Genomic DNA, 13,801 nt, shown 5'->3' with positions numbered 1-13,801 from the left:
AGAATAATCCATTGCTTGTGAAAGCATATTTAAATGCTTTTCCTAAATGGGACATTTATTTAACTTTTTGAAAATTCTACATATCCAGAATAGTGATTAGCTCTTAAGAGGCTATATTCAGGAAGGTTCAGCATAAATATGGATTAATTACCAATCCAAAAAGGGGAAGTGTGAAGCAGGCAACACTTAGAAATACAAAAAATAAGCATGAAAATACAGATATAAATATAACCTATTTCACTTGTTTTTTTAATTTTTATTTTTAGGATGGCCTTGTTAAAGCTGATATGGAGAAATTGACATTTTATGCTGTATCTGCTCCAGAGAAACTGGATCGAATTGGTTCTTACCTGGCAGAAAGGTTGAGCAGGGATGTTGTCAGACATCGCTCTGGGTAAGGAAAGTAATTGCTGCTAATATAGTATCTTTGGAAAATTCTTCCTAGGCTAAATCATCCTATAAATTATTTTGCCATCTAGTCAGGGAAAAATAACATATGGAAAATAAAACATTGTAATATCATATAAGGAAATGTGTAATACCAAATAGATGCTGTAGCTTTTATTACTTACCTGGTGGTCAGGTTTAAGAATAAACTCATGTTACTTAACAGAGTTGTTTAAGTATCCATTAATTTTTAAGACTTCCCTAATGGAAATAGTAGAAATTGATTCCCTTAGTCTGTCAGCACAGTACTGTAATTTAAAAATCAGTCTCAAATTGAAAACTATCAGAAATTCTGTTAGCGAACTGATTTTTATCACAGCTCCAGTTTTACCTACCAGAGGAGCAATAAAAGAGAGCTATGTTAGGCTTAAGGTTCAGAATATGTAAGCATGCTGATTTGACCTGTGCTAGCTATACATCTACCTATAAATAAAGGTCTACCATCTTAATCCATTCTCTGTGCTTGAACAGCAGTAACTTTGTAATTTGGTTTATAAATACTTTTCCATATTGTCATTTTATGATACTAGTTTCTTAGAGTATTCCTTTCTCCAAGTGCTATACTGGCTTTCTCTGCTTCTGCATTGTTACCATTTAGAGCATTTAATACAAATGTGAGTCTTGATACAAATAGTTTTTATAGTTGACTGTTCAAGCAAAGTTATCTGAAGTCTGAATTTTAATTTTTAGTACAAGCTTTAAAATCTGATGAATTATATGGTAAAATATATGATACCTTTCCTTATAATATTGCTGATACTGTTCTATATACTCATATTTACAAATACAAATAGATTGTGTTAGAAATTTAGGCACATTTCTTATAATAACTTTTGGGTTGGATGCAAAGAAATGTGGTTAAAAGCCTGGAAAATGGAGAATATTTGTGTTTACAAAAAAATTCACATGAAGGTAATGTTGAAGAAGCTCTGGAAGAGTGTTTGGTGAGCAGGAGAAAATGGGGTAGTACAGTATAGTTTCTGTATACTTCCACATGAGGATTATTTTATAATCTCAAGATCATTGGTGTTGTGTAAAGATTAGGATCTCACTTAGAAGCTGCTAAATTTGCCTTTCTGTGTTCTGTGCATTTAAACAAACTTATTTTAATTATCCCTGTGAAAGTGATTAGGAGAATTAAGAGAGCTAGAGATGTGTTGACATTATTTTTCTCTTATATTTAGGTATGTTTTAATTGCTATGGAGGCGTTGGACCAACTTCTTATGGCCTGCCATTCTCAAAGCATCAAGCCATTTGTAGAAAGCTTTCTTCATATGGTAGCAAAGCTGCTGGAATCAGGGGAACCAAAGCTTCAAGTTCTTGGAACAAATTCTGTGAGTAAAACTATTCTCTAATTTTAAGTTTAATTAGCATAACTTGGATTAACTCTTCTTAGAGTGTCTATCTGGTAGAAGCAGATGCTCTGGTCAGGGCATTTGGACAACCAGTACAGTGGTAGATGATTAGAACATTTTGTCTCTAGCTTTTATTGTTGCTGCTTGTGAAATCTGGGATGTTAACCAATCATAAGGAACAACAGGAACTCAGTTGGCCATAAATGGAAGGTTTTTCTTTTCCCCCCAGGCCTTCTGACACTACTTCTGAACTATTTCTGCTAACGACATTCATTTTCTTTTATCTGGAACCATAGTTTGTTAAACATGTGTGGGGTTGGGGAAGGCATATCTAATAAAGAAAATAAAATACAGTGATAACCTTCCTCCTCTTGTCTTTAGTTTCATTGTATAACCTTCAGTCTTTCAGTTCCAACTTCATCTCTGAGGAAGCTTTCAGGCATTCAACCAATCTATATGTTCCCATCCAGATTTTTATCAACAAATAACAGAGTCATATACTCTACCTGCTATTGTTTATAGATAACTGTTTTGTGGTTAGAAAGTGTAGGGGGTGACTGACAGCATGGATTCTAGGGTTCGACTGCCTTTCTTTGAATTATGCCTATGCCACTTTCTAGCTGTGTATCTTGGGCAAGTTATTTAACTTCTCCTCGCCTTAGTTTTTCATCTGTGAAATGAGGATAATAATAGTACCGATCTTGGTACTCTTGTTGTGTGATATGAGTTAATATAAATAAAGTTCTTAGAGCAGTGTTTGGCACTGTTAGTTATTGTTGGTAGTAATGTTTTTCTTTTTTTGAAGCAAGAGCATGTAAATAAAATCCTCATTAAAAAGCCCTTAATATGATTTTGTCCATTTGTTTCAGAGGGAAAATATTGGCTATTTCCAAGTGCAGTTAGGTGGTGTGACAGGCTCCATTTCTGGCAACATAGCCACTTGTGCTTCTCCTATTTCCTTTACATTTAGGTGAGGAAAGTTTAGGGGAAATTTTTTTTTAATTTTATTGAAGTATAGTTGATTTACAATGTTGTGTTAATTTCTGCTGTACAGCAAAGGACTGAGTTATAGATACATATATATATGTTCTTTTTCGTATTCTTTTCCATTACGGTTTATCACAGGATATTGAATATAGTTCCCTGTGCTATACAGTAGGACCTTGTTGTTTATCCATCCTATATATTAGGGGAAGAGTTTTAATGGCTGTGGGAGAAGGAGTTTCAGTGTATATCTCCAGACGTTTCTTTACTTGAAGCCAGCAATGCCATTAGAATTCCTTTAATGACTCATTTGGGAAAAAGACAAAATTCTCCAGTTACCTACTTTGATTTGAATGAATGAATTATATTAAATGAAATGCTGTATTATCTTGACCAACATTATTTATATAGTATTCCCTGGAAGTCTGATTTTAATTTCTTAGTGGTGCTAAGTTGTCAAACATTGAAAATTGAATATTAAAAAAATATTGTCGAACATGACTGGTACTGATTTAGTACTTTTGTATTTATTAGTGGTCTTTGTACATTTTATTTTAATTTGTTGACATTTGCCGCTTTGTGCTGGTGCTGACTCAGTACATGATTTATTCAGGTTCTCCTTTGTTTTAGAAATTGTGCTAGGTACTTTTTATTTTTACCCTTTTTTAAAATTGTGAACTATTTCAAATACAGAAAAGTATAGAGAATAATATAGCATACCCGCATAAACACAGATTCAGGCAAGAAAAATGTTAAGTAGTTAATATATCAATAAATGATAATACATAATAATTATTGTTATAAATAATAATACATAATAGTAATAAATGTTAACACTCTGCAACATTGGTTCATGTTTTTTAAAAGAAATAATATAGTATACGCTAGATACTTCATATACATTATGTCATTTAATTCTCACAAAAACCCTTCAAGCTTAGAAGTATTATTCCCATTTTACAGGTGAGGAATTGAAGCTAAATAACATGTCCAAAGACATAGTGAAATAATAGTGTTATATAACAGGGATTCAGTGCTAGGCCTTTCCTACTCCAGAGCTTGTGTTGTATAAATACACTGTCACTTTTGTGGATTAAAATCTAGGAAAAGCAGAGGTTACTTTCCTTTTTTTCTTCCTCTTGTATTCAGTTGATCCATCTCACTTTTCTGAAGCCTACTGCTAATCTTAACCTTTTCTTTAACTATTGTTGACAGTTGTCCATAGGGCCCAGTCATTTAAACCGTTCACTGCACTAAAGCAGTGATTCTCAACCAGGGACAGTTCTCCCCCGTCCCTAACCCTCACTGGACATTTGGCAGTGTCTGGAAGACGTTTTGACTTTTCACACCTGGGGCTGGGGGAGTGCTAGTGGTATCCAGGATGCTGGGCATGCTGCTAAGCACGCTATACGTAACGCACAGGACAGTCCCCACGACAAAGTTGATGGGGTCGAAAATTTAACAGTGCTTACTGTGAGAAACTACATCGAAGATCACATTGCTGCTGCCTTTTGTTGTACCTTTTAAAACATACCTAGCTCTTCACTTAAATTTTTTTTTTATTGGAGCATAGTTGCTCTACGATGTTGTGTTAGTTTCTGCTGTACGACGAAGTGAATCAGCTATATGTATACATATATCCCCTCCCTCTTGGACCTCCCTCCCACTCCCACACCTATCTGGGTCATCACAGAGCACCGAGCTGAGAGGGGGAGAAAGTAGCAAGGCCTTGTGCTAACTTTTGTTTGGTTCTCATTTGAACTTCTCAACAGCCCTGTAAGTTAAATATTCCATTTCACAGGTCACATATTTTGTTAGTAAATCCAGGATCCAAATCCAGAGCCATCTAACAGAATCCATTCCTAATCTCTGCACCATACTGTCTCATTTTTTTCCACTCCTACGTATGATAAGAAGTCTGTAATGATAATACCTTTCTTTTTATTGATTTATCTTAGCACAGGGTATATAGGTTTAGAATTTGTTAGAGAGCTCCCAGAGTTACAGGAATTAGAAGAGCTTTTCCATAAAATTGGGAAGGAAGATAATATTTTATGCATTTCCCTGGAACATAGCCGCACATGTTTTATCCTGTTCTTTATGCCAAAGGGCAACAGGAGAGGCTTCTGTAAATGATCACTCAGATTATACTTGAGTATTTGTGACTTTCAGTAAGTGAAAAGAGGATAAAGTTTCTCCTAAAAATTTTCTAGAACATTTAACATTTTAATGGCCAAATTTTAAAATTTCTGATTAATTTTTTCTAATTTAATATGTGATTTTTGGTAGCAAGTTTGGAAAATGCAAGAAAATATGAAAGAGTAAACAAGTTAAAGATACCTGTAATTTCAGTATCCAGAAGTAGTCCTTTAATATTTTAATTTCTTTTTAAAATATATTTTAGAAAATGGGGAACATATTGTATATACACTTGTATGTGTTTTTATCATTTACATTTTTTGAGCGTTTCCTGGTATCATTCAAAGTTTCTTTTTATGAAAAATACAAATATTTGGCTTAATATTTTCTGAAACTCTTCATATGGTCAGTGTGTAGTATGGGAATCTTGAAAATTGGAATCAAACCCCTGAACTGTAATGCCAGTTTCACCATTTACTCACAGTGTCATTTTGGGCAAACGATTTAACTTCTGAATTTCAGTGTTCCTGTCTGTAAAATGGGGATAATGACACATTCTTTACAGGACTGTAAGAATGATTAAATAAGAACTCATGTGAAAACACCTAGTACAGAGTATGGTACAGAGTAGGTAATGAATGTCAGTTTCATCTCTATCAGGTGTGGTATTTGTGGTCTTTTTCTAGATAATGTGAATTATATGAAATTATAATTTAAAACAGATGACTTGGCTCTGGCTGAATTAATTTAAAATACTTTTAGTATCATAATTTTATTTTTTCAGATTTATTCTATGCTTACTTTAGTTTTATTTCCAGGACAGCTTTAGGCTATTTTAGAAGTAATAAATTACTGAATAAATGAGAAAGCAAATAAGAAAAAAAGAGTACATATTAAGGAATCATATGGCTAGGTCTGTGACTCATGTAGGATATTTAAAATTTCCTAAACATATGGATATCTCTCTTTTTTTAATCTTTAGAAAAGAGGTAGAATAAATTTTACCATCTCAGTATTTTTTCTTCTCTATTGAGTTGGTTTTCTTCAGTTTAGGGCCCTTTTTTCTTGTCCCGTCTCATTTGTATAAATATTATTCATTCATGTGTTATGTAACAACTGTCAAGATTTCCTACCGGAGATTTAAGAAATAAAATTCCCTGAAGGTTTGGGCCTGACTGAGCTTGTCATGGAAACACTGTCAGCATCCAGGAAATGCAGAAGGGCTTTAGAATGAGAGCTCTTGAGAGTGGGCTCACTGAAAAGAGACTGCATCACAAAGTTATATTTGATGTTTATAATGCTATATTCTTGATTTTGTAAAGTTCATTATCAAAAACTTCCTTTTGTATATATGTGGCATTTATGATATTTCATATTTCGTTTGCTTTTTACTTGGTTATTTCTTGTCGATGTAACAAATAATGAATGAGAAAGTAAATGTGTTTGTTCCACACTGTCAAAAAGGTGATAATACATCTTATTGTTATTTTTTTAGTTTGTCAAATTTGCAAATATTGAAGAAGACACGCCATCCTATCATAGACGTTATGACTTTTTTGTATCTCGCTTCAGTGCCATGTGTCACTCCTGTGATAGTGATCCAGAAACACGAACAGAGTATGTATTGTTTTATGGTTCATAGTCTTGGAGTTATTTATTGATGAATATTGTATTTATATATTACATAATGATCACCCAAGGAGATGGGAAAATATATGCTTTATTCCTGAAGTACAACTTTTCATTGCTGTTAGAAGAACTGACTAAAGCAGCAAAATTGAGAGTGGTTTCCTAACTCAGTCAGAATAAAATGCAAAGTCTTTACTGTAACCCAGAATGCCCTTTAATGCTCACCATACCCCAGTGTTAGATCCTGTCATTTCTTCTTCCTTTCACTCTGATCTAGTACATGGGTCTCCTCGCTTGCTTGAATACATGAGGCACACTTCTCCCCAGGGCCTTTGGACTGAGTGGTCTCTCAGCCTTACCTCACTTTGTTCAGATTTCTGCCCAAATGTCACCTTATCATGAGAATCCTCCCTCAGCCACCTTTTATTTATTAATATCAGCCCTCCCATCCCACTCCCAGTTAAGCTTTATCTTCTCAGATCTTGTTGTCTGTTTTCTCTCCTCTATGGAAGATGAACTCCAGGAGGGCAAGGGTTTTGTTTTGAGGACTGCTGTATCACTAGTACTTTGAATATTGCTGAGCACATTACTGGCTCTCAATAAGCACTTTTTGGATGAATACATACATAAATTGAATGAATGAATGACTGTATGTTATGGGATCATTGTCTGACTGAGGTTGTCATGACAACTGATTTGGGCATTTTTAAACATTTCTTCTAGATACATCCTAGTAATAATCTAGAATCAAATACTTATCTGCAAACACAGTTGATAGATTGACATGTATATGAAAGTTGAAAATTAAATTCAAAATGACCCTGGTAAGTGTAGTTTGAGCTTTACCATAATACACCTAAAAAGAAAGAAACTAACCCAAATTCAGAGTGTTGTCATGAGCAGTCGATAGTCAAGATTGAGCATGTTTTGTGATTTTTACTTTTCTTTTAAAATAAAGGAATATACAGAAATGTAACTAATTAGCTTTAAGTATGCAAGCTACAGTGTTGCTTTACACAAACAAAAACAAGTGTAAAAGTTACTTAACTTGGAGAAAGAAAGCTGAGTGGTAGTTTAATAGTTTTCAGATATAAGATTTATTTCTGTCTGAGATGCTGTTAGTATAATTTTTCCTTGGTATACTATAGGCCATTTAGGATCCTGATGTTATTCCTTTATTACGAGTGTAAAGCCTTATAGAAAAGTAGAGATAACTCTAACTATCTTATAATAATAAATTTCCTGTTTCTCCTAATCACTGCTAAAGTCTCTTTTTCTCCCTAAAGGATATTCAAAAAATGTTTTATAAAACTGTTCCCTGTTCTCAGAAGCTGGTATTAGCTTGTTAATGGGGCAAAAAGGTATAAAAATTAGCTAAATAAAATGGCAGGTTTTTTTCAAAGTTGTAATAATTTTGTTTTCTTTTAAAATACAGAAAATAATCCAGAAGATGGGGGGGGGGTTGTTTGTTTAGTTTGTTCACGTAGGCATTTCCCGATTTTTGGTTAAGGTGGTGAATTTCACATATAAACCAATGTAGGTGAAAAGTGTTTATGATATTATAGTACCTATGAAAGGATGCATTTTAAAAATTCAGGGCTTCCCTGGTGGCGCAGTGGTTGAGAGCCCACCTGCCGATGCAGGGGACACGGGTTCGTGCCCCGGTCCGGGAAGATCCCACATGCCGCGGAGCGGCTAGGCCCGTGAGCCATGGCGGCTGAGCCTGCGCGTCCGGAGCCTGTGCTCCGCAACGGGAGAGGCCACAACAGTGAGAAGCCCGCGTACCGCAAAAAAAAAAAAAAAAAAAAAAAAATTCAAAAATTTTAATAGGTATCTGATTTTTAGATTTTAGCGCCCCCTAGTGAAAAATCTTGTCTTTTGAACATGTAGTTTCATAACATTTTTCAACTTACAAAAAAGAAACTTGAAATTTTCTGTACACAAATGAAAGATGGTACTTTGTCTTAATTCTTTACTATATAATATTTGATATTCCAAAATAACACTTCATTTGAATCACTGTGAAACAAATGAGAACTAAAATGCTTTAAGATACTTAGAGGGCTTGTTTTTTTTTTTCTGCTTCGTTTTTAGTAAAAGCCCTTTTGGTTTTCTTCAGGACTATTTATATTCCTTCTTAGGTTCTAACTTAGATAATTATTATAAATCCCTCTATTTTTAGCAATACACTGTCAAATAAAACTTAGGGGGCATGGCCAGTAGGAAATGGGGCTGATAACTGTTAAGATTTTCTTAAAATATTTGACTTGCAAATACTACCTTTGTAGTAACGTTAGGCTTGCCCACTTGTGATAGCTGCAGAAGAGATTTTCAAGACTTTCTTTTTGTTGTAGAAAGCAGCATGAATCAGACACAGCTTGTAAAAGGCAAGATTTGTCTCCTAGTTCACTTTCTCACCTGTTCAGTGTCATGTTACCGCCGTATCCCATGCTCCACCTACTACTACTGAATGCCTGCATTACTTCCCGTTGGATTTCTAAGCAGTTTCACCCCCTTCCCCACATCTTCCATTCTCTAACCCTATTCGCAGCTTTTGGAAACAGTGCTGGGTAAGCTGAGTAAACTTCTAATGGTGACTATTTCAGGTAGTAACAAAAAGGGAGGGTAAATAACAATCAAATTTGGCCAGAATGAAGGTGTTTCGGGGTAGAGGGGCTACCGTGTTAGCTCTGCTCGTGAGATTGTTCTTCCCCAGATTTTATATACTGTTCTCTAGTTACTTTTCTTCTCATCCTTGAACTGATAGATTTTACTTTTAAAGAAGAATGAGGAAGAGCTTGAGGAAGTTGAGAGCTGTGAATCGGGAAGGGAGGATAGGGCAGCATTCTCTCACAGTATGGATAAATATGGATAAATTTTAAGTCCCATATGAACACAGTAATGTATATACATCAGGGCACACGGATGTGTATGTGTATATGTATACGGCTCAGGTTATCGGCACTCCATTTTGATAGTTCTCCTTCGTCATACCTTTTAAGGAACCAGCCTCGTCTTCCATCTAGGTGGACTAAGGGAGGTGAGAGGTTCTCAGGGAGAAACAGTGAATGAAAAGTCTGCGGACGCATTAAGGGTGTTCAGGAAGAGTGAAATCCTGTTCTCACTCAGCTGCTGAGACTTCTAGGCAAGAAATGGGAGAGAATCTGGTCCATGTTGGTTTGAATTATTATCATCCTCTTAGGAAAACCTAATTTTTTTTTCATTTTTTAAAACATTTTACTGAAGTATAGTTGATTTACAATGTTGTGTTAATTTCTACTGTACAGCCAAGTGATTCAGTTATACATATACATACATTCTTTTTAATATTCCTTTCCATCATGGCTTATCACAGGATATTGAATATAGTTCCCTGTGCTATACAGTAGCACACTGTTTATCCTTTCTATATATAATAGTTTGCATCTGTTAATCCCAAACTCCCAATCCATCCCTCCCCACCCAGCTTGGCAACCACAAGTCTGTTCTCTATTATCTGTGAGTCTGTTTCTGTTTTGTAGATAAGTTCATTTGTGTTGTATTTTAGATTCCACATATAAGTGATATCATATGGTATTTGTCTTTCTCTTTCTGACTTAGTTCACTTAGTATGATAATCTCTAGGTCCGTCCATGTTGCTGCAAATGCTATTATTTTATTCTTTTTTATGGCTGAGTACTAGTCCATGGTATGTATATACCACATTTTCTTTATCCATTCATCTGTCAATGGACATTTAGGCTGTTTCCATGTCTTGGCTATTGTAAGTAGTGCTGCATTGAACATTAGGGTGCATATATCTTTTCAAATTATAGTCTTCTCCAGACACATGCCCAGAAGTGGGATTGCTGGATTATATGGCAGCTCTATTTTTAGTTTTTTGAGGAGCTCCTATACTGTTTTCCATAGTGGCTGTACCAATTTACATTCCCACCAACAGTGTAGGAGGGTTCTCTTTTCTCCACTCCCTCTCCACCATTTGTTATTTATAGACTTTTTGATGATGCCCATTCTAACTGGTGTGAGGTGGTACCTCATTGTAGTTGTGATTTGCGTTTCTCTAATAATTAGTGATGTTGAGCATCTTTTCATGTGCCTGTTGGCCATCTGTATGTCTTCTTTGGAGAAATGTCTATTTAGATCTTCTGCCTGTTTTTTGATTGGGTTGTTTTTTCATCATTGAGTTGTATGAGCTGTTCGAATATATTGGAAATTAAGCCCCTGTTAGTTGCATCATTTGCAGATATTTTCTCCCAGTCCGTAGGTTGTCTTTTTGTTTTGTTTATGGTTTCCTTTGCTGTGCAAAAGCTTATAAGTTTGATTAGGTCCCATTTGTTTATTTCTGGTTTTGTTTCTATTGCCTTGGGAGACTGACCTAAGAAAACATTGGTACGATTTATGTCAGAGAATGTAGGAGAACCTAATTCCTTTGATTAAATTATTTTTTATTGAAAACTGATACAGACAAAATATGTCTATATTTTACAGTCTTTTTTAACTTTAAATGCTGATTGTAAAAAGATGATATTAAAAGTAAGCCTCGGGCTTCCCTGGTGGCACAGTGGTTAGGAATCTGCCTGCCAATGCAGGGGACACGGGTTCGAGCCCTGGTCCGGGAAGATCCCACATGCTGCGGAGCAACTAAGCCCGTGCTCCACAAGTGCTGAGCCTGCGCTCTAGAGCCCGCGAGCCACAACTACTGAGCCCGCACACCTAGGGCATGTGCTCCACAACAAGAGAAGCCACCGCAATGAGAAGCCCGCGCACCGCAATGAAGAGTAGCCTCCGCTCGCCACAACTAGAGAAAGCCCGTATGTAGCAATGAAGACCCAACGCAGCCAAAAATAAATAAATAAATAAATATACTTATTTAAAAAAAAAGTAAGCCTCTTTTGGAACTGCCATATCTCCGTCCATCTTAGATTTTTGAGATTTTTATTTCTTAGACTTATTGTATGTTATTTTTATTGTCTCAAGGTAACTATTTATTTGACATCCATTCTCTTAGCTAAGTAAGCAGACTTGTTTAAATAGCTTTTTTTCATGACTCAGTTTTTTTTCATCTTTTTTATAGAATCCGAATTGCTGGAATCAGAGGTATTCAAGGTGTGGTTCGCAAAACAGTTAATGATGAACTTCAGGCTACCATTTGGGAACCCCAGCATATGGATAAAATTGTTCCATCCCTGCTGTTTAACATGCAAAAGATAGAAGAGGTTGACAGGTACTGAATAAAGATGTTAGGGCTGGGGCTGTGTTACTTTAATATGTGTGTATGTGTGCTCGCTTGCTAGGGTAAGAACATTTGTCTTTAGTATTATGTATATAGTAGTCTCGTAAACTTGAGCAAGTTTAAATATGTATCCTTTCTGAAAAAATATCAGCTTCAGTCGTCAAGTTAGACTGAGCAGACAGATTTTGACTCAGACATTTAAGCTTTTATTTCTTTTAGAATAAATTTTCACTTTCTGCTTATTATTGGGCATCCACATTGCTATTTGAATTAATACTACTTAAAGCTGCAAGTGTAAGAAATAGAGATTATAAACTGAACTTCTGTTAGAGATCCAGCATGCTTTTTCATAGGGAGTTAGTACTAATCAAAATAATAATAATAATAGCAGCTACTATTCACTGTATATATATTTTTCAACAGAAATACTAGACTATTTATATCTTATTTATTCTTCTAAGATATTTTGGCATGGAATATTGTTTTGGGGTGTATGCTGATTTCTTCCCCCCCACCCACCCCAGTAACGTGTTGAACTTAGGATTCTGTACTTTATTCTCTTTTTTCAAATGCCATAAGCATTCTTTCCTCCCGAATTTCTGTTGCCTTACACAGAAGTACTGTGCAACCAAGTTTTAGAACCAGTATTCTCCAGTTTGGCTTATATGCCGATCTCCCTGATTCTTGCAGTTTAAAGAGGGAAATCCAAATCGAATTTAAAAGATATTTAATTCTGTAGTTCTAAAATTTTAACTTAATTTGTAATTTTGATGATTATGTGTGCAATATCGAAATAAAAGTGGTCTAGAAGTGAAAAGGTGAAACTGGTAACTCTGCAAGCGCTTATATGTTTATCAAAATTTATGGCAATTACAGCAAGTATTTATGCTAGATTCCTTAGATGTGATTGTCTCCAGCTTTGGAAACCTAAAATGTGAAACGATATATTTTAACACCTTCTGTATTTTTCCTGTTCTTGGCAATGTAGCTGAGGTTAGTTTTTCTGTCTAAAATATTTATTCTTCTAACGGTACCTGGCTAGTTGAGAATTGACTCCCCATAATTATGGCTCTTGAGGTACAAGATTAGCATAAATAGGATACAGGAATGCTGATACCATTGGTTGCCAAATTTTAAGAAGTTGTGTTTTTTCATGGTTTTATCCCAATGCTACAGATACATGCTTTTTTGAAATTATTATTACACATGAATACATTAGTCTAAAATAAGGTTTTAAAATATGAACAAATAGTGTCTATTGAAGATATCTACTTACACAAATGTTCTAATTAGCTTTTAAATTTTTATTTTTTATTCAGACTGTGCCATAGTTTTTTTCTTGATTTTATTTTTGCTCACTTACAGTTAAACTGGGTGATCTTTGGGCACCTTGTTCTTACTAGGATTTTGCTATAAATGTAGTGAAGTTGTAGGAAGTTAACAAGCAACTACTGAGTATTTTGCCTTTAGAGAAGATATTCTATTAGTTAAAAACAAGTTATACAAGTGAATTTAGCTGTCCAATTTTGAAAGATTATGTGATTAGCTTCAAGGTGTTGAGTTCAAGAAGTAGGATTAAGCTCTAAAGTTATTTTGGGATAAAAAGAAAATGTCAAAAAAAAAAAAGAAAATGTCATTCTAATATTTCTGAGAAGTAAAAATCTGTTCTGTTTAACTGTCAGAACTAGTGTCAGAATTCTCACATTCGTTTGTTTGTCTTTATTTTTCAGTCGCATAGGCCCTCCTCCTTCTCCTTCAGCAGCTGACAAAGAAGAGAATCCCGCCGTGCTGGCTGAAAACTGCTTCAGAGAACTGCTGGGCCGAGCAACTTTTGGGAATATGAATAATGCTGTGAGACCAGTTTTTGCGTAAGTAGTTGATGTTTTCCTGGTTACTTGTGACTGTCCTATATTCATTCTGTTTTAATTTACTTACAGAGGACAAATACTCTTACCTGTGTGAGTGAGTTATTAATAGAACCAGTGTAGCAGTGTGGGAAGGGTACAGGATTGA

At 35.1% G+C, this 13,801-nt stretch overlaps 1 protein-coding gene across 4 annotated transcripts in view; it reads left to right on the top strand.

The window, feature by feature from the left end:
- EFR3A (EFR3 homolog A) overlaps positions 1 to 13,801 on the top strand; it is a 90,039-nt gene that overhangs the window by 34,321 nt on the left and 41,917 nt on the right. For all 4 annotated transcript variants that reach the window (XM_082601303.1, XM_082601304.1, XM_082601306.1 and 1 more), the window contains 5 exons: positions 267 to 394; positions 1,632 to 1,782; positions 6,422 to 6,543; positions 11,630 to 11,779; positions 13,519 to 13,656. In XM_082601303.1, the coding sequence (XP_082457429.1) occupies positions 267 to 394; positions 1,632 to 1,782; positions 6,422 to 6,543; positions 11,630 to 11,779; positions 13,519 to 13,656 (689 nt within the window). The remainder of the gene's footprint in view (positions 1 to 266; positions 395 to 1,631; positions 1,783 to 6,421; positions 6,544 to 11,629; positions 11,780 to 13,518; positions 13,657 to 13,801) is intronic.

The sequence above is a fragment of the Mesoplodon mirus genome (assembly GCF_964341445.2).
Source record: "Mesoplodon mirus genome assembly, chromosome: 16".
Lineage (NCBI taxonomy): Eukaryota > Metazoa > Chordata > Mammalia > Artiodactyla > Ziphiidae > Mesoplodon > Mesoplodon mirus.
Note: the sequence above shows the minus strand (reverse complement) of the source record. Positions and strands in the feature narration are given on the sequence as shown.